Source organism: Crocodylus porosus, unplaced genomic scaffold (genome assembly GCF_001723895.1).
Source record: "Crocodylus porosus isolate Cpor-Errol unplaced genomic scaffold, CroPor_comp1, whole genome shotgun sequence".
In the NCBI taxonomy this organism is placed as follows: Eukaryota; Metazoa; Chordata; order Crocodylia; family Crocodylidae; genus Crocodylus; species Crocodylus porosus.
Window position 1 is genome coordinate 16,723,797 of NW_017728910.1, and position 21,484 is coordinate 16,745,280.

General features: G+C 42.7%; 1 protein-coding gene across 2 annotated transcripts in view; it reads left to right on the forward strand.

Annotated features, from left to right (window-relative positions):
- NAALADL2 (N-acetylated alpha-linked acidic dipeptidase like 2) overlaps positions 1–21,484 on the forward strand; it is a 1,056,665-nt gene that overhangs the window by 428,412 nt on the left and 606,769 nt on the right. For both annotated transcript variants that reach the window (XM_019532747.1, XM_019532746.1), the window contains one exon: positions 18,759–19,260. In XM_019532747.1, coding sequence (XP_019388292.1) covers positions 18,767–19,260 — 494 coding nt within the window. In that variant the 5' untranslated portion in view covers positions 18,759–18,766. The remainder of the gene's footprint in view (positions 1–18,758; positions 19,261–21,484) is intronic.

The following is a 21,484-nucleotide window of genomic DNA, read 5'->3' on the forward strand; positions in this document are numbered from 1 at the left end:
TCTCAAGCTCTTTAAGACCTGGCTAGGCAAAGCTTTGGCTGGGATGATCTAGTCCTGCTTTGAGCACGGGGTTGGAATAGATGACCTCCTGAGTTCCTTTCTAACCGTAATTTCCTATGATTTTTATGATCTAGAACTGAAGATAAGGCTTAAGTATATTTTCAGGTACTTTTAAAGGTATATACCTTTAGCATACCTGTAATGGCATTATATTTGCCTTCCTGTCAAAGAAATGAAACTGGGAAATAAAGCTGATGCATTTGTTGCATATACTTTATGCTACCATATATTATACTTACAGTGCAGCTAATTCTTTGAATATATATAAAAGGGCAACCCAGAAATTAGCTATAACTGGATGCATTTGCAGAAGAAAGACAGAGAACAAACAAGAAGATAATATAGTAGTTATTTAATATAACAATTACACATGAAATTAGAGGCAAAGTAATAATTGCATTTACATTATAATAAACATAGTTGTTTCAAGCTATATGCTAATAACATAAAGTTCCTGTGATAATGCTGTCTGTGCTTTATGACTTACTGAATATTACATTTTCATGCCATTTGCCTGACATTTAATCTCATAACAGCATTACTTTTATGTGCCATTGGAGATCTTTTATTTTTAATAATGTCCCTGTTCATAAATAAAGTATAAAAGCTATGAAGAGTACTTAAAATAGTGTGCGGTAGGTTTTCTATAGTTTTAATTCATATAGATACTGTAAATTTCCTAAAAAACAATGAATGCTGTTTAAGCATACTGCACACAAGTAGTAAATCAGAACTTTAACCCTTGAAGCACCAGCAGCTAATTGTACGAAGTTCCTCCTTTTGTCATCCTCTTGAATCACCTTCTTTATAAATTCAGCTGTTTTAAAAGTTTATCGACTTGGGTAACTCTCCACCAGCTCTCTGTGCTGAAGTCAATGGATCTATCTCATGGTTAAAGCTATAAGTGAAGAAGTCGGCCAGCTACTCTAAATAGTTGCATTCTGATCCAGTTCTGAGAAACACTCTAAAAAAAAAAGTCAGAAGATTTCACAGATCCAACAAAATTGAAGGATCCTTGAAACTCTCCGGTACTTCCAATTCCCCGTTGTCTCAAGGAGAGAAACTCCCTATTCATCTCTGTCACTGGAAAAAACTGGACTTACAGCCAAAACAAGAAAACAGTTAGGTTTGCCCTCTCTCTCTCTCTCTCTCTCTCTCTCTCTTTCAGCATCCAGGGTTTGTCTAGCAACAACTCCTTAAAAATGGACAAAGTCCATTGATCAAGTAGCTCACCTCTGCCTTGCATATTCCAAGAGGTCATCAGATTCCTTCGCAAGTATAGGAAGGGAAAGGGCTGTGTACACTTATTCAAAAACTTGAGGTAGTCCTTATGGGATTTCTCATGCATCTACCTTTTTCCAGTCCAGTAGAGGTTGTTAAGATGTTTTTGGTATCTTAGAGGGATACAATATGCTTTTCCAAGGTAAGTATGTACAGTGCCTGGAAATTACAAGATCAGTATTTCTCTACTTGGTCTGCATTGCCTCAGAAGAAAAATGTCCTAGAAAAATATCATTTTTCAGGTTACCGTAGGCTATGATATAATATTAGGAAAGTAAAAAATATCTACTTTCTTTCTGCTTTCTCAGTGATCCAGGAAATCTGCAGCATTAATTCAGTCCTAGGGTTACAAGTCAAGCACAGAGCAGAGGGCAGTTGTTAGCAAACTGCCAATCTGCTGTGCTTTCTGTACACTTATAGTTGTTTGCTCTCTCATGAGTTTCCGGTGAATGGTCATATTAGGGGACTAACATAGTTCACATATATAAAGCTCTGGGCTGGAAACTGCCATCCCCCAAGAACAGAAATTATTTTACAGTCCATAAATACTATAGCAGCTGCCCCTCTTCTCCCTGGGTTGTTTGGCAAGACTGCTTGTATGACTTTTTCATAAGAAGTTGCCTTCTCTTTTTAACTTTGTCAGCCAGGAAACAAAACTGCCATATATGTATATGTATATCAATTAATATTAGCATTTTGAACATGGCTCAGTGTTCACTGAACTCAGTTGGAGGCTTCCTGTGAGCTTTCAATAAAACATTTGAAGAATTAATAGGATTGTTTGAAAGTTGTTATTTCTGTCGTACTGTAAAATGGACCGTTTTTATGTCTGTCTGTCAGGTTAGGTACGGACATTCAAAAAGCATGAGGCAGAAACAACTTAAGGCAGTTTACTGTAAGTGGCATAGTTTAGATTGGTAGTGAACAGAACATGCGTTTGCCTTTTGCTGGTGGGACGGCAAATCTGAGCCTGGGTTTCACCATTTTTAAACCAGTTTGTGCATGCCAAACTTCTGTTCTGTTACAGGTATAGACCAGTTTTGTGGGCTGAAGTTCTGTTCTGTTATGGGTATAGACTGGTTTCTGATCACTTATACTGGTAAAAGTGTATTATCTGTACCCGTCTAAGGCTGTGTGTAGACAAAATGAGAGGTGTGTGTGCACGACACTTTAAAGCGGGCTAAATGCTTTTGCAGCGCTTTAATGGTGTCGGTGTTTGCACGCCTCCACGGTGTATTGTGCATTAATTCCAGTGGCTGTAGAAAATTTGGTGGAGTAATGCGCCTTAAATGATTTGGGATGCTCCTTCAAGAAGTTTTAGTTTGCTGCCCCTACAGCCAGCTCTACAGGAAGACCTGCAGGCAGCTTGGCAGCAGCCCTGGAAAGCAGGGTCTGCCCAAGAAAAGTGGCAAGCCTCACCCCCTGCTCCCCCCCCAATCCAGGGACCACTCCAGCTACCGGCAGCTCACCCTCCCCGCCCTGCCAGAGAGGCAGGTAAGGTCTGTGCATGACACGGGGGTTTAATCAGCCCTAAATTGAAACGGTGTTTTTTAAAACTCACCACTTCAATTTAGGGACCTGGTTTCATTTACACGTGCCCTAAAAGAGAACTTAAACTGCCGTCTTCTCACTTGGAACCTTCTTGAAATTAAAACTGCTCATGAAAGGTTTTTTTTTATTTTCCATAAAATAAAATGTAGAAACATGTAAAAGTAAAATGTAATAAATACAGCCAAAGAAGGGCCAATCTAAAAAAACAGAGCGACAACGTCAGGTGCTCACAATGTTTCTTTCTCATAGTGATGCAAACAGTGCATAATTATAAGTGTTGTTTCACCAGTCTCTCCTTGATGGAAACCCAGTGAAGATGCCATGGGAAACCTCCCTCTCTTGTGCTATTGGCCTAAAAAACAGTGGCTGAAAAGTGACTTCAAGAAGTTATTTAGCCTTGCTCCTGTGGGTTTTTTCCTGTTTGTTTGTGTTTGGTTCTTAAGTAAGAAGGATTTGGGATTGAGGAGGAGCGGGGCATGAGCAGTGGGTCTGCAGAACGTACTGATGCACTGGCGGGCCACATCACTACCAGGATATAAAAGCAGGCTACTACAGCTTGGAATCATAACAGCAGCTTTTAGAGAAGCTGTGTGATCTGACTCCAGTTACAGAGGATCCATCACTCAGGTTAAGCGTATTAGCTGAAGCTTTGTATAGAGAAAATGACTAAGTCTTGGAAGATGGCAAGATGAAAATGAGAATATCTTGTTTGCACTGCAGAGAATTTACCCTGTCATGCATCATAGGGGCTGCTGGATTTCACATAGCCAGCCATACAATTTACAGAAGCATACTATTTAATTGCATTTAATCAGAGTCCCATTGTCCTCAGGTCTGAATAAATGAATCATCTTGGAAAAGAAAGGTGGTTTTAATTAGGGCTGACTGGAAAGCCAGGATTTCTATTTCACAAAAAAAGGAAAGGTTTTGAAGCTTGTTTTAGTTCCAATGCAGAACAGAAACAAGACTTTTCAACACTTTTCACGAAAGCACCTCTGAAGGACATCAGAAGGATGCCCAGAGTAAACCCTAGCCCCTAGTTGGGGCACTTGCTTGGTATGTGGAGGATACTATGCTAAATCAGACGGAGCTAGAAGTAGTCTTAGCGGGGGAGTGCCCTAACGCTTGGGGCAGTGAATATTTTGGGGTCTTTGGCCATTGTAAAAGCGGTGGTTGTAATGTATTGCCATTTTCCAATGAATAAAAACAATTGGGAAAACTTCATTCCCAACTAGTTCTATTTACACGCATATGACCCTTACATGAGAACAGATACTCAGAGAAAAGATAGCTGATTCTCCCATTTCCGTCTTACGAGAACGCTGCACTAGAATGCAGACATCTAAAATTAATAAAATTGTGGTCCAGTTGCCTTGTAATGCCTTTGGTCCTGCAGTGAATTTCCTCTCCTGCGGTGTAAAGTACATTGAATAAAATAGTTTATTTAAAAGAAATGAAATAAACATTTGAGGGGGGAAAAAAGAGAGAGACAGAGCAGCACTGCAGGGCAAGTGGAATTTCAAGGCAAGAACTTCAGGACTGCGTTGTTCTGGTTACGAACGTATTCACAGGGGGCTGATGGATTGTATGCAGCCAGAATGAAAGAAGATGCAGAGATATTCTTTTTTATGAGATGTAGTAAATATGCAGAACTTATCCTTAGGATATCTTGAGAGTCGTGTTTTAAACTGTGCACATTCCCAGTAAACAAAGGCATGCTTCTTTTTTCCTCCTCTGCAAAATTAAGGAATCCCTGCAAATTTACTAGGAAAAATAATATTACGGAGCTAGTTTATGTCTCCCGATATGGAAGAGAGAGCCATATTTTGCTCATAGCGTGGATGCCTCGCTTTATAGTCTGGTGTAGTTTGATGTGTTTGAGGTCAAGAGATCTCTGCAGTGAAGGGCAGTACGCTGTTGTGAAAGACCTCCTTTGCACCACTGAAGGAAATCAGATTGGCTTTAACACCAAATGTACTGCCAGCTGATTGATTATTTCTCTGCCCATTGAGATTAGCTGTTGTAGCCGATTTGGTAGCAAATAAATAAAAGGGTGAGAGAGAAAAAATGCCTGCCTTTTGCAAGTATTGCTTAATATACATGATTCTTATGACTGTGGTTGTTTTAAAGCTAGTCCACAGTTTCTTGAGACAGGATATTGGATATACATTAACCAGCAGCCGATATATAAAGGGTGTTGGCCATGGTCATGGTAGTAACAGCAGCCGGGAAAGTTTCTGTGGTTTATGGAATAAAGGGGTAGGCTTAACATGCCAAAAGCCTGTGGGAAGGGACTGATAAGTTAAGAGAGTCCTCACTCAGGCAAAACTCTCAACAATTTCAGTACCAGTGTGAAAATCCTTGAGTTTCACCTGCATAAACTACACAATTGTCACATGCTGAGTTCTTGAAATTAATGGCTGCTAAGTTACTGAATGGAAAGTGGATCCAGTGAACACCTGCTGTTTTTAAGTTGACTTTGGGTGATATCTTACCGATATATAATAATGTTTTGCCTGTTTACTCTTTGCTCACTCTTCTATGTAACACTGCGATACATACAAGGTGTGTCATATATGTGCGTGTGTGTGTGTGTGTGTGTGTGTGTGTGTGTATATATCTCCAAGTTATTAATGCTTTCACTGAATTTCCTTAGAATAGCGAAAGCTTGAAAAACCGATGGAATTGTATTACATTGTAGAACAACAGTAGGGCAGGGTGGCATCCTGTAGACTAATTGGTTAACACGAAGCGTCTACACAAGATGCTACAGTGCAGTAGCGTTGCCGAGCACTAATGTTGCGGTGACAGTATTGCTCCTTGCTACTGCCCAGTAGCATCAGGAAAAAACCATGTGGTGATGGTACTAGTGCAGTAATGCCAGTTATTGCACAGTCATTTAGTACTTGCTTATGGGCAGGTCTGCTTTTGCAAGTACTAAATGACTGCACTGTAACAACTGTGCAGTCCGCCACACATATAGGCACGGCCACAGGCATGAACTTTCATAGGCAACAACCTGCTTTGTCTGACTTCAGACTAACACAGGTAATGACCTCTATTGAGTTTAGTTTGATACGTATTCATTTTGGTTTTAAAGTGAAGCAATAAAAGCAATTCAGCATTTGTGCACTAGGACATTCAGTTTCATTCAGGATGCTGAATGTCACACCACTTTTGTCTTTGTGAGAAATAACGTTGTAATAAATTCACAGGAATGGTACACCATGCGAAATTATGCCTCTAGGCGGACCCAAATGACCAAACACTGACATTTCTCAAACTTGACAGCTTATTTCAGTAGAGACTCAGAAGAAAGGTCAAGGGTCACCAGGCACATTACTACTCTACTCTTAGCCCATAGCTGTAGTAGCCCCGAACCTTGCAATATTGTATCTTACAGCAAATTTTCGTCTCTGTGTTTAGTTCATGGAAACAGTGGTTGTTGCTTGAAGGCTTTACTAACTGGATATTTAGAAACTGTCTTTTGCTGTATATCATTGACAGAATGATTCTGCTTTCACTCTGGTTTTTTATGAGTCAAGATCACTCAGCTGACTTCAGTAACATGCTAATGATAGGCCTACAACAGAATCAGGCCCAATTCATGGGAGTGGGTAGATGGATAGGTTGAATATTGATAGAATTACAGAGCATTAGCCTGTCTGTGCGTGTGTGTATGTGTACGTGCACACAAATATGCTTTCATAACTCTATTCTCTGCTTGGTTTGCAGCCCCAGTTGTCATGGCAACTTACTGTACTTACTTGAGCTTGAACATGAAATTCAGTCAGAAAATACCCTTTGTACGATGCTGGAGTAAACTTACTTCAGCTCTGAATTTTTCAGATACAAATAGTTCAGAAAAGCGGAAAATTATGTTACTGTTTCATTTTATTTGCTGTTATAAACCGTGCAGGAAATCATTAAGGCGACCATCCATCAAAAACAGAGTGAAACACCAATATAGCCAAATTGTAAACAATGCCGGGTTCAGCTCCATAATATCTTGTTTTTAAGGGTTTCACCTCAGGATTGAAAGTCATGAAACACCGTAAAACCAGGGTGACCTCAAAAAAGGAGGAGTGGGGAAAAGAGGTAGGGGAAGGTTCTTTAAAACATCGTGGAAAAAAATGTTTTCAAATTTTTAAATATCGGGGTTGGGGGGGCAGTCTCTACAGTTAGCAAATTTGTGGGGCTCCATACTAATTGCATCTCACTGATAACACATTTGCTCATCTGCTCTGCTTTTCTAACTGGTCTGCCAACTTAGTTGTTGCAATTCTTCCCTATAAGAACGAGGATTGAGCAGCCATCTCATTTGGTTTTTTATTTATTGTACTTTTGTGTGTGTTTGGGTGGGCAGTTTACTTTTCCACTGAGCATTAAGCATTTAGAGAAGAAAGAAGCTCATCATACCCTGAGCCTGTGTCAAACATATGGCCTACAGGCTGGACCTGGCTAAAAGAGGTGGGTTGGCCAGTCCTCCAGCCCATAGTGGTTCTCATGGACTGGGCCCCCCACCTCTGCAGGCTGAATCTTCCTTGCAGGGCTCATTGCTGCAGCTGCTGGAACCCCTAAGAGAACAGTGTTAATCCCTCCTGTTTTGGCTCCAGAACCTAGGAAGTTAAGGCCTCCCTAGTCCCCAGCACTGAAATCAGGGTTTTCAGTTTGCCTTGGCAACTAAAATTGGTGGGTGATGGTTGAGGGAGACAAGTGACAGCAGTGTTAACTCCCTATATTCTAGAGCTGTGCGAAACATTGGCTCTGGCAACCACAGTGGTGAACAGCTCTTTCAGACCACTGGAAGCCCCATGGTTCAGATCCAGCTCATGAGAAGCCCCACAGTCTGGATCTGGCCCCTAGGTCAAACAAATTTGACATCCCTCAGGCAGCCTGAGCTTGTTTAGACACACTACTGGGAGCCCGGGTCAGCCTGGTCACCACAAATGGCTCCTTAATAATTGCCTATTCAGCCTGTGCGAAGCAGATAGTATTCGCTTTGGATTTGGATTCGGCCGAATTGGGGGATAGTGATTCAATTCAGTGATTTGAAGCACTGTCCTGAATCAATTCAGCCGAATCTGATTCAGAGATTTGGCTGCTGCAGGATCAGCTGAATCTCTGAACTGAACAGGCCCCATGCCCCACCCTCTCTCCCAGTCCCATCAACGGCTGCCCCACCCAGCCCCAGTGTCCTGGCACTTAAAAAAAAGCCTGGCACTCACCAGCTCCTGCAGGTGGGGAGTAGGGGGCGATCCCCACTGCACCCTACTGCCCTGCACTGTGTGGGGGGCTCTGCCACAAGCCCCCATCCTCTGCCTGCTCTCCCAGCACCCGACCATGGCTGCCTGGCCTGGCCCCAGTGTTGGGTCTTTAAAGAAAAAAAAAGAAAAAAGCACTGCTCCTGCCAGGCAGGGGGGAAAACCCTGCTGCTCCCCACTGCCCCACACTGTCTGGAGGGGCTCTGCCACGAGGCCCCAGAAGCCCCAAGGCCAGTGGAGCAGCCAATGAGTGCAGGGCTTTTTTTTTTAAAGAGCCAGGAGCTGGGGCTGGGTGGGGCAGCCATGAGGGGCAGGAGCTGAGAAAGCAGGCTGGGGATGGGGGTTCATGGCAGAGCCTCCCAGACAGCGTGAGTCAGTGTGAGGCAGTGGGGATCGCCTCCCCACCTGGCAGGAGCCAGTGAGTGTGGGTTTTTTTGGTTTTGTTTTTTTTAAAGAACAGAGCTGGGGCCAGTTGGGGCAGCCATGGGGGGACTGGGAGAGAGGGCGGGGGTCAGGGGAGCTGGGGAAGCAGGCAGAGGATGGGGCCTGGCGGGGGTCCCCTCATGGTCCCCTCCCCCACCCCCTACTTACTGGTATGGAGTCCAGGTCCAGCTCCCTGCGACAGCGAATGGGGACTGTTTGACTCTCGGAAGTTCTCCAAATATTTTCCGAACTGATTTGGAGAGCTTTGAATTAATTCGGACCATTTTATTGGTCTCCTGTTTGGATTTGGTTTCAGAGCTTGAGCTGCCAAATCAGGCCAGATCTCCTCCAAATCCTATCAGCACCTGAAGCTTTGCACAGCCCTACTGCCTATGCTCTAGAAAGAGAAAAATTCTCCCTTTTTGTCTGTCTGTCTCTAATCCATCCAGGGTTTTTTAGTTCTTCTCTGTTTCCAGGATTTCAGTTCTCCATATTATATTTAAACCCGGGATCTTTGGCTTTCAGGAAGTGGTACCAGGCTTTTTAGAGCCAATGGCTTTGTCCATTGTTGCATAACAGTCATCAAACGTTTGTTGTGGGGTGATTTATTTTGAGTGCTTGTTTTCTTTCCAACCTGCTATTACACTAAATCAATATGGTTATACAGTGAAAATCCTAACATTCAGGTCAACATAGACTACTTATACATGAATATAGAGAAGCACCTCTTCAGCCAAAATGTTTAAATCACTTTTCAAAATCGGATGTGGGCTCCTAAATTATTTCACAACTCTTTTAGCATTTTAGATGTGTAAGATGACAGAGTTTATATATACTGGAATGCAAGTGGAGGATTTGTAGCCTTAAGCTAACTTATTTTTAATAATGACTTTCAGATGAGTGAGTCTGAATAATTCAATTGTAGGAATCAAACAGCAAAGAGGTCACCAGAAAAAATGAAGTGAAAATTCTCCTACACAAATATTAGCACGGAAGGGGAGAAAAAGGAGCACAAAGGAATCCTGTGCAGTACTTACTTACTTTGACCTAGTAAGAGCAAGTTATGCTTTAGCTTGCTCCTGCAGCTAGAACAGAGTCAGCATTTTCAAATTAAGCCCCATTTGTAGTGATTTTATTTTTATATCAAGCTCAGTGATAAATTTGGCATACAAGACCTTCACCCCAGCAATGATTTATTTCTTGAACAAATAAGTAACTGATTGGATCTTTAAAACCTCAGGCCATTGGGAAGAAAGATGTGGTATGTTATTCCGAAACAGTTTGTATTTGAAGGGGGAAAAAAATGCATGTGGGAAGACATTAGAACATTTTGTAACCCATAATCAGTTGATGACTTTTTGAGGGGGAGGAGGGAAAGATTTGAATAACGAATATTTTTCCCCCACTTGTACACATAGTAAATATTTAAAATATTGCCTAGATGTTTTTGTATATTACGGGACATACCAACTTCACAAGAGCCTGTGACATGGTATGCAAACCCTACACCGGGTGGAAAGAGTTAACAGGCTGCAGTGAGTTCAGTCAGCCCCACTCCCTGCACCTGTGTCAGGCCTGTGAAAAGGAGCAAAAGGAGACACCTGGCTCATTTGCAGGCTGCAGGGAAGGAGTCTATGTAAAAACCCTTTTGGAAGGAAGGCTGGCAAGTTCAGTGCTGAGCCTTCTGGGTTTATGTGGACCCCAACGGCGGTTTAATTCAGGCTTGTGCAAAGGGTGTGCCTGAGGGGGAGAAACAGTGGGATCTGAAAGCTGAACCCCCAAATCAGATAACCTCAGTGGTGAGTGAGAACTATGTCCAGCTGGGACGAAGTCTTTTTATTTTGTGTTTCCTTGGAAGCATTGTCCAGAGGCTAAAGGTGGATGCTGATGTTAAAGTTGAAACTCAAAAGAAGGCAATGCGTGGTTAAGGGTAACACTGTGTGTTTGACTTGTGTCGTGTCTTTAGATATAGGACTCTGAGCTCTTCATGAAGGGGGTGAGTGGACACCAAATGGCATGTGTGCATGACAACATGCGCATTAACTAAACTCTCCAGGTTGACTTTGAGGTTGATATTTGACGGTCTCTTCATCTTGCCTCCCCACAAGTGAAACTATACACTAGTTGCTGTTTTTGAGGCATTTTGTGGAGGTCTGTCCTTGCCCTTTAGTTACATGTGTAAGCTACAAGATGTCTAAGTGTTCAGCCAGATGGTGCCGCATCCCAAACAACGGCTCTTGACAATCCAGTAATAAAATAATACTAGACGTGCTACTGAGCTGTTAAAGATTGTACTTCCACTTTTAAATGCCAGAAAATGTATGGTAGTTTTATACCAAAAGATAAATTCAGTTTTACAATTAGCTCTGTTCTGCATGAGTTCTTTCTCTTAAGTCTAATGTCTGCTGCTACAATGGTACACATTTTTCCTATTGTGTATATATTGTTTATTCAGCTAGTGAAGCATGAACAACAAATAATTATTGTCATTTGTTTTTATCTGGTCGACATGCAGACTGACAATTTAAATAAAGGACTGTTAATGTTCCTACTGTAACTAAAACAATTGCCAAGGCCATTTCACAAAAGAAAGTAAGGGAAAAAAATCATTATCATGAAAAATTAAGGATGAGATGATGGAAATAACACACAATTATCTGAATTACTGTGCAGTGTAGCATTGTTGTTTGCACTGCTATTGTCAAGGTTATTACCACTTCCTCTGCAAACCTTTAGCTTCAGGGATTTATAACTCTAGCAAACACATCTGGCTAGGACTGAAACTTGGCATCGACTGATTTGATAGAGCACTGAATTGTTGTCATACCATTTTTAAAGACGTGTGCAAGATGTATTTTGATTTCGAGAACAGGTGCAGCCATTTGGCGTTTAAACAGATGACATTATTTCAGTTTTTGGGGATTGCCCAGACGCACAATTATTACAGGGAGTTAAAGCAAAAACACTCTGGATAAACTGAGACAGGAAAAATAAGGACTAAAAAGCACCCTTAAGATGAGATTTGTCAAGCATTGCAGCTATTTCTTATTGCAAACTGAAAGGGAAGTGCTCTAGAGTCCTTGTGTGGACATGTGTTAGTAAAGACTGATTTCTCAGTAATAGGATACTTTAAATCGGGTGTCAAACTCATCTGGCTACTGGGCTGGTCTGAGGGCTAAATTTGGACTGACGCCCTATGCAGCACTTGTGGCTCCGGGTCCAGCCCATATGCTGCATTTGGTATATCAAGGGCAGCACAGGACATGCACTCCCCACCGTGGGCTTGACCTGGCACTCTGTGAAGTACACGGAGGCAATCTGTGGTCAGTCCAGCAGCCTGCCGCATGCAGTGTGCACCCCAGACTGACCCCTCTGCTGCCTTCAGGGTATGTAGCCTGTCTCATCCCACATGCAGCACGCGGTGGCGTTAGGGCTCTGTGTGGCCCAGTGAGCATGGACTGGACTGGTGCTGTATGTAGCACAGGAAGCCTGGGGTATGGGCTACATGTGGCATCCCAGACTGATCTCTGTGCTGCCTGCAGGATGAAGGGTCGGGGCTGGGGCATGGGGTCACACCAGCGATCCACAGACCAAATCATATGGCTCCATGGGTTGGATCCAGCCCACAGACCATGTTTGACATCCCTTCTCTAAATGGCTTTTTTTTTCTCTTAATTCCAATCTTCTGTATATCATTGAAGAAGTGTTAAGCATTGCAACCCTTTCCTGTGAGTCAGCCCACTACTGATCTCTCAACTATTTATGGTGTATAGGGCTGTTCTTATAACTTGCCGCAGAAACAGTTAATAGCATCAGTCTAAATCTGGAAGCTTTTGTCAAAGATCTCGCTGTTGCAGGATCCAAGATTGCCAAACAGTGATATGGCAATGGGGAGCTTGGGGCATTTCTTGCTAAATATCCACAGCCCAGAGTCAGGGATTGTGGCTCTGACACAGCACTTGTGCAAGAAGTTAATGTAGTTAGTTGCCAAGGAAAATAGTAGTAATCTGGTGTCTAACCATTAGAATTTATGTCCACAGTGAAATGCAGTTGCAGATGAACGTAAACTGTAAAGGATCTTGGGCTACTGTGTATTAGGGGAATCTCAGCTGCATTTTTAGGATAGCTTTTAATGGTCACATCATGCAAACTCGGGCTCAGATCCTTTGTAAAAATATTTAAAAAATCACAATGGGGGACGTTTTTAATGGTGAGAGTAAATAGCCATTGGAGCAGCTTACCAAGATAGGTGGTGGTTTTCTCTTGAGATCTTTAATGGGGTGGGGGGGGCGGTATTCATGGAAGTACACATGATGGTCTATATTATGCAGGAGTTCAAACTAAGAGATCATAATAGACCTTTCTTGAGCCTTACGATCTACTAATATTCTTGGTGCCTAAGCACATTATGTCAGCATCTTTGTACTATTTTCTTTTCCCCCTCCTTATTTCTACCTTTCAATATATTTGAATGTTCTCTATGGTCTCATTTATAATCTCTGAGATGAAGTTATCTTCCATAACCACCTAGGACATGAACTGAAACTAGAAAAAGACTAGTTATTAAAATTACAGTTGGCAAAGGTAGAGTCATAATGAGCCCTGGTCTTGGCTGGGGACTCTGGGCTCTGCTCGAATATAACTGGAGTTATGCCTATTTACTCCAACAGTGAATTTGTATGAGGGATATAGGCTGGGGGTTTTAAAAATAAGTTGAATTTTGAATTTCAGTTAATCCAACTAGCTGTGGTAATTTGCGGGGAGAAAAGTAAAACAGCCGAGAGATTAAACTTTAAAAAGTGGCTGTGCTCATGCAGAGTAACAACCATTTGAAGAAATTTCATAAGAGTCTTTATATGGTGTGGTTAAGTACATATTTAAGTGACCTTTATTAATACACATTTCACTGAGCAATAGCATACCTTTTAAAATGTCATAAATGCATAGGGTACTTGCATGCTGCCAATGTACAGTGGTTACCATTACAAAGCCAGTAGTTATGAGCAGTTGCCCCACCACAGGAGCTGAAATTCTGCTATTATTTCCTATTCCACATGGAGGGTGATATTGTAGGACTTGCTGGGAAATGCTGACATTTTTAAAATGGCCTTTAAAATGACCAGAATAGCTCTAGAATGAAAAATATGTATTTTAAAATCGCCCATAATGACTAGGTTTATTTTCAAAGGAACATAGGCACACACATAAAAAAAAAAATACATTCAAATCGATCTATAAGAGAAATCAATAAAAATGGGAGTTCTAAAAGTTGTGTTTGCCAGCTCTTACTAAGTGCTACCTTTTTAAGGATGATAATTTTATACTTGTCTTGCAACCCAAGCCCAAACCCACTAGAAGAATGCTATGGGCACATCCCCATGAGTGCATGCATGCAGTTTGCAGCGCCTCAAAGCTGTGCCGCTATTTGTCCTGTAGGAAACGCACGCTCCTGCGTGTGCATGCTTGTGGTGATGTGCCCTATGAGTCTCATTAGAAAACCCATTGCATAGAATTAAGTATGAGTATATAAGGTCCCCTCGACACATTTAGGGGTATTTCACAATTGACCCAGTGCATTGCGCAGTTACCTTAAGACCAGCTACACATTGCAGTAGCTGTAACATGATAAAAAACTTCAACCAGCTGTAAAGTTAGACCTCAAAAATGTATATTAACTTTATAGCTGGCTGCTATTGGGCTTTAATTTGCACATGTAGCAGGGTCTCCCTTGTGGCTAGGAGCCCTTTCAGCTGTTGGGGCTGCTGACTGGTGACTGCAGTGGTGCAGCACCATGCCTGGCATGAAAGCCCCAAGCCCTAGGGATCGAGGCAGCCATGACCTGCCAGGCTTGGGGGTGAAAACCCATGAACCCTGGGGATTGAGGCAGCCACACTCAGACTTTGGGGGGGTTGAAACCCCTGGGCCCTAAGAATTGAGGCAGCTACAATCCACAGGGCCTGGGGGTTTGACACCCCCCAAAACCTAGGGATCGTGGCTGCCACGATTCCCCAGCCCTTAGCATGCATGGGGCACTCTTGTGACTGAGAGTCCCCTCAGTTGAGAAGCCCCCAGCCACAGGAGCTTGCTTTCTGGTGCAGCGGGAGCCTGGGACCGGTCTCCCCGTGTGCCAGTGCTAAGGTGTGATGAGATCTAATGCTCAATACGACAGTCACATGGCATGGCAGGAGGTGTGATTGTGTGGATTGTGTATTAGATCCCATCATGCCTTTACCCGCACACGTAGAGGGTATGTAAGTCTCCACAGGATCATGCCCTTATTGCTCAATCTTGCAAAGAGGCTGGCAGTACAAGTGTAACAAGGCAGTTTTTGTGCCTAAGCGATGGCAGTAGCCAGGCCGGCTGTGGCCATTGCTGCTATTTTTGTGCCCCCTTCCATCCCCCCTGTTATGATGCTTGGTTGACAGTTTGGTTTTTGGTTTGTGATGCACCAAAACACATGCATTATCTCGTAACTAGGTGCTTTGCGGGGGAAAGGTGTCACATTGCTCAGCAGCTTGCCGGATCGAGCCTATAACTCTTCTAGAACTGGCAACCGGCTAAGAACCAGTTTATCATGTCCTTGTTACTGAAGGACAGCTCACCCCCAGCGGGTCTTTAACAGTTAAGACAGACATGATCACCTCTGAATGTTGTCATTTTCTATTAGAAATTTATTTAAATGTAGGTTTTAGGGCCTCCGTTTAGTTGCACTTTGTTCTTATTTTAAAACTGTTTCAGTCTGCTGATGAGCAAACTGCAACCAGCTGCCTACCTAAACTTAAATCACATGTGGATGGCTTTTCAGGATTATATTCCAAGTAGATGAAGCTATGCAACTTCTGTATTACCTTGCAGTGATTGACTGAAGAATAACCTAGTGATTGGGAAGTACTAGTGAAAAATAAAGGTGAGACAGTGGCATCAAGTAAAACTAGCAATGGAGTTTCAACCCTTGGAAGCTGGCAAGACTTTGAATTCCTTTCAAAGTCTTGATCGTTTAAATATCGTCCTGTCTTTTTAAATTCCTAACAGAAAGGCTTGCTGTGGACTTTCTGAAGCTAATTCTCTGAGTAGTCTCACGTCTGCTATTCTGCCTGTAACTTTGACAGTTACAGTGATACTTTTTTTACTTGCTTCCAGGGTAGGCATTGGGAGAGTTTTCTTTTTTCCCCTCCCTGATTAGGACTGGTACATTTGGGTGGAAAATGCATGTGGTGGCTTAGCACTTATTGCTGTGTATCTGAAGTGGGTATTCCATTGGCTGTTGCAAGCCTGCTCGATGTTAAGAGACATTTAAATAAATGGCAGGTGCAGCGTAGGGAAATGGATTTGTAAATCGAGTATTGTATAGGGTACGATGCAGTTTAAAACAAAAAAAAATAGTACAGGCTGTTTCAACATGTCGATGCATTTCTTCTTCTGGAATGGGAATAATGTTTGGAAAACATAAACTAAATTTCTATCTTGCCATGCAAAGTAGGTTCATCCAATATGCGACCTCAAAAATGCTCTCTGGAAATGCTTCACTTTACTTAGGTAAAGAAAATATATCTATGGGTAACAAGAGGGGGAAAGTAGTAGTATGGATGTCAGTCAGCTATCCATCACTGTGAGGAGTTAATATGTGTATCTGCATTTCATTCTAATTGATGGGTCTGTCTGATGTTTGAAAAGCGTTAAATTGCTGATGCTCATGTGATGGAATGTCTATTGTCAAAGTATGGGTGAAAACTGAGCCTCATCACTGCAGTCAGTTTAAAAATGATTTGTAGAGAATTGACTTTGAATGTTTGTATTAGAGGTCAGAGTTCCACTTAGAAGGCTCATGCCTCCGTAGAAACATCTAGAAGTGCCACAGAGATGCTTTAATATTAAATAAACGGTTTAGGTAAGAATACCAACTTAGCAATGATTTTGCTTTATTAAATTGGAAAAAAGTAACTGGAGCAAAGCGGCCAGGGCAGTTTCTAAACAAATTTGTCAGTCATTCAGAAACTCTGCATTTAAATACCTCTCAGTTATAGCTCACTCGATCCAAACAGCAGCCCTTTATTGATGTGCAAGCACAATAAAGTGTTGCCCTGACTGAAATTTCATTCTTAACCCAACATTCCAGTTTTGAAGTCAGACCGTTTGAAGTTACTGTATTTATACATCATAGTAGCATTATTTAGATAGCAAGTAAGACGAAATCTCTGTACAAAAATGAATGTGTGAAACCATTGATGGCTCCAAAATGATTTTGGAGGACATTTATACGTATTTATTTTATAACTATTTGGGGTGGGGGGGATTCATTGGATTACTCCTAGATTAGAGAATTATAGACATTTTAAAGGCATAAAATATTATTCAAATTAGAGGAAAGTTCCCTTGTCAGTACTGGAATGTCTTCTATATCCCCCTAATACATTATGGCATTAAATGATGCTTATTCTTTGAAACTAAACGGAGGATTGACATTGAGACTAAGTACAGACAGTCACAAAGCCCGGGGCTTAATCAGTTCAATCTTCACAGTTTTCTCTAAACTGCATAGAATAGACCGATAATGAATGAACCGATGTTCACTTCTGAATCGGAAAGGCAGCCAGATGCCCGCAGTGGCCCAGACCGGAAGCCATGGGGCGCTAGAGTATGCCTCCTAGCCTGCTGACCACTGCTGAGAGCACCCGAATGCAGCCAAGCAGGACCCATCCTTAACTGGCTGCCCAGCATGTGCCCCCCAGAGCCTGCTGTCCTCACCCGGGGGGGCGGGGGGCAGTCCCTCCAGCCCAGAGCCCAGCCAGCACTGAGCATCAGTCCACGTGGGAGGGATCCCTGTGCCTCTGGGAGGCTTCCCCCACCTTGGTCAGGGTCCCCCCAAGTCCTGTGGTTGATGCAGAGGTGTAATCTGCCCCTGCTATCCCTCAGTGGAGTCCAGTGCCAGTGAGGGGGAGTGGGAATACCCCATGAGGTGGTGAGATCCCCCTATGTGAGGTGCTGGCTCAACCCTAGACTGGAGGGACTGTTTCCCCCCCACACACACACGCACACAAGTGTGGCAAAAGTGGCACTGGACCATGCTGAGGAATGGGGGTGGGAATTCCCCCCTACTTCAGCAGCAGTGCTCAGGGGAGCCTGCCCAAGACAGGGGAACCCTGCTGAGGCTTGGGGATCCCTCCCATGTAGGCTGTTGTGGAGTGCCAGGCCAGCCCCAGGCTAGAGGGACTGTTCCCCCAGCGCTTTTGAGGGTGGGGCTAAGCTGGACCATGCTGAAGGGTGGGAGGTGGGTATTGCCTCTCTGCACTGGCTGCAGGGCTTGGGGTACCCTGCCTGGTACAGGGGGACTCCCTCTGAGGCGCAGGGATCTGGGCTGGCCCCGGACCGCTTCCCCCTCCCTCCCACCTGCATGTTGGTGACTTGTGTGGGGTCCAGGGGAAACCCTCACATGTTAGGGATTAGGCATGAGCTGGAGGAAGTTCTGTTCCCCCTTCTCCACCCCAGCTGTCCTACCAGGAGAACAGGCACAGCCTGGACCAGGGCTGAACAACAGAGGCTTCGCTGCCTCGGCTCCATGACAGCCCAGGGGCGGAGTGACCTTCCTTGGCTGGAGCCAGACAGCAGGGGCCGAGGTTAGTCTGCCCGTCCTGCAAGGCAAGGTTTGTGGCAGAGGTGCAAAGCAACCTGGGATGTTGGGGGACTGAGTTAACTTGAATCTGGAGGGGATCTGGGACAGAAATTTGATAGACTAGTTTAACCTAAATCAATTAAGTTTGATCCTGCATTCATCCAGGTCTGTCTTAAACCTGTTTTGGTCATTTTGAAAGTGGTTTGTATACAACGAACTTCTCTTTCTGTTACAGGTTTAAACTGGTTTCTGATCAGTTAAACCGGTTTGTGTGTAACGTCTGTCCTTAGCCTGTATGGTTGCATTAGAGGCCAGAATTCCATTCAGGGGACTTATGGTGCCTCTGAACGCTGGAAGCGCTGACTCTAAAATGCTTCTGATCAATATGATTTACGTTTTATACACAGAATGAAGTATTGCAGACCTAATTCTTCCTTCAGGTATGCATGCACAATTGTGCATTTGGACATTTTGGGAAGACAGAAACTGGACCCGCAGAATTTTAAATATTTGTCATGCACACTGGAGCAAACACTGATATTTCCCCCCCCCCATTATTTTTTAAATAGGTAAAAAGATGGCTTATCACAAAGTAAATGCAGACCAGAGACCACAGGGGCCCTCTCAGTACCTTGACAGTGATGACCTTCAGGCTACTGCCCTGGAGCTGGAATGGGACATGGAGAAAGAACTGGAGGAGCCTGGTTTTGACCATTTCCGACTGGATGGCACAGCCCAGCACCATTTGGGAATCTCACAGAATACTGATCTTGACCTCGAGCCCATTCAGCCTTCAGCATCTCCTAAAGGAAGATTTCAGCGACTTCAGGAAGACCCAGACTATGTCTCGCATTATACAAGACCGGCACCAAAGAGTAACCGCTGCAATTCTTGTCAGATACTTAAAGTTTTCTGCACTGTTTTGACTTTATTTATTTTTGGAATTGTGGTAGGGTATTATGCACACACACAATGCCCTCCTTCCCCTGCAACTGCAGAACCCAATGATCCTCACCCCTATGGTGAAGTCCTCAAGGAAATCAAAGCTGAAAATATTCAACAGATTTTCAGGTAAGTACCTTGATATGTCATTGTTTAATAGTGCCTACTGTGTTTTTGATCATAGTCAAAGAATGTCTCCCCTTTTTGGTATGTTCTGCATGGTATTTTTCCTCAAAATCCTTGAGTTGTGCTATTTATGTTTTCTCATGAGACTCTGAAGCTTTGCATCAGATGCACTTTTAAGCAAATTAGCCTGGGAAAAGAATTATATATAAATTTATAATCGAGAGTCATCATTACAGCAATTGTTTTAATGGCTTAAACCAGGGCAGCAATCCTATGGTAAGATTTAGCATTGTTGTTTGGTGGTTTTAATTAGGGAATATTTTTCTGTTTAAAACGTTTGCATGGTCATGACTGTGAGTCAGACAGTTGAAAGCAAGTATTTGAATTGGCTGTCTCTTACTTTTTTTTTACATAAGTTTCAGACAGGAGTCGCATATCAATTTGTTTTCTAGATTCTGGTGGGGGGGAAAAAGGTATTAAAAAGCAAACAAATATTTCTAGGAACAGATACCCTTCTGGTGCCAAGGTTGGAGAATCAAGAAGTAAACTGATATACTGTGTACCACGTTGTTAGACCCAGTCTGGTGCAGCTTGTTCACTTGAAGCAGGTGTTGCCTGCCCCTGCAGAATTACGGTGCATTTTGGTGCTTTTTCTGAAGTCTGAGCTTGGATTACATATGAATTCATACACATTTTTTTTCTGACTTGACCTTGGTAAACCATAATTTAATTTCTCTCATCACATGTTAGTAAGAAGGACCTCCTATTATATATGCCAGTGGAGTTTGTCTTGGGCTTCTGAACTCTGGGCCACTCTTATGGCTTATTAAAGGATCAGAAGGCTGGAGCTCTTTGAAGTGAGAGTAAAAATGGGAAGAATGATGGCTCTGAGTCTGGAAGCTCTGAAAGTCTAGTCTAATCTGCTCAGGAAGGAAATGGGGGTAAACTCTACAGTTTGGTCTAAGGCCCCAGTCCTGCAAATAGTTTTGTAGGAGCTGGGCATTAAGGATTATTATTTCAGATAAAATTGAAGGCAAACCCGACAGACAGCTGGTTCTTTGAAGTCAGAAGAGAACGGTTTGGCATCTTGCTGTTTCAGGTGGTGAGATCGAATCTACTTTCTAAAGCTTGTGTTTCGAACCAGAAATGCATAATTTGATTTGTTTGTTTGGGCCTGAGAGAGCACATGAATGAGCTTGGGCCATATGCAAATTGCATTGATGACCTTGTAGCAATCGGAGTTATATATATATATATATATATATATATATGCTGCTTTTGCCGTTATTATTTTTAACCTGTCTTAATTCTGAAGGTCGTGTACTGAAGGTCGTGTAACATTTGTTATAAGGTATTAGTCATTTAAAAGAGTAGCATGAAGCGAAGGTCTTTTGAGTTGACTCTATAACATTGACGATAGTTTTCCGAAGTCCAGTCCTTCAGTCTGAGATGTTTTGCAAATTATGCTGTTTTAAGTTGCTTCTCAACAGCTGCTTGGCAATCCTCAGAACTAGAGCACTGAAGCTTGTACATGTGTTGTCTAAACACTAAGGAACACCAAGTGGCTGGAAAAAAACCTGGCAAGAATGAATATATTAATTGGCAGAATTATTTTTAAAATGGTACTTTTTAATTACTTGGGATAACTGACAGCCGCTTAACTTGCATTTTCTAAATCCTAGGCAGAATGGCATTAATTTAATTTTCGGAACTTACTTCTTGGACCAGATTCAACAATGATAAGAGGATCTATTAACTGTCATGAAAAATGATTTAGAAGGAGAACTTATGGAGTGCATGATAGCATGAATCTCCTTCAGAACAAGGTTCATATAATTGTGGTGCAGAATGAAGTCCAGTGTAAGAACATCTCATAAGTAAGAAATGCCTTGCAGTCTTAAAGTCCACTGAAGTAATTTGGAAATATTTCTATTGATTTTTTTTTTCTTTTTTTTTTTTTGCACTAGGCCTTGGATCAGATGGGAGTGAAACCCATCTGTAAAAAGTTGGATCAGTGAGTGTGTCTCGCAGGGTAGCAGTTGTAGTCTCTCTCTGCAAGTTGCACAGATCATCAACACAACTAGACCCACTTTGTTGTTCATTAGTGGCCTGACCACACTAAGTCCTTTTATATTGGACTCGGGGTAGCAAATAATGTCCCATTGCACATCTTTGTTCAGCTTCACAATTGGTGGTCTCTTAGAGCAGGTATTATGTAAAGCTTCTG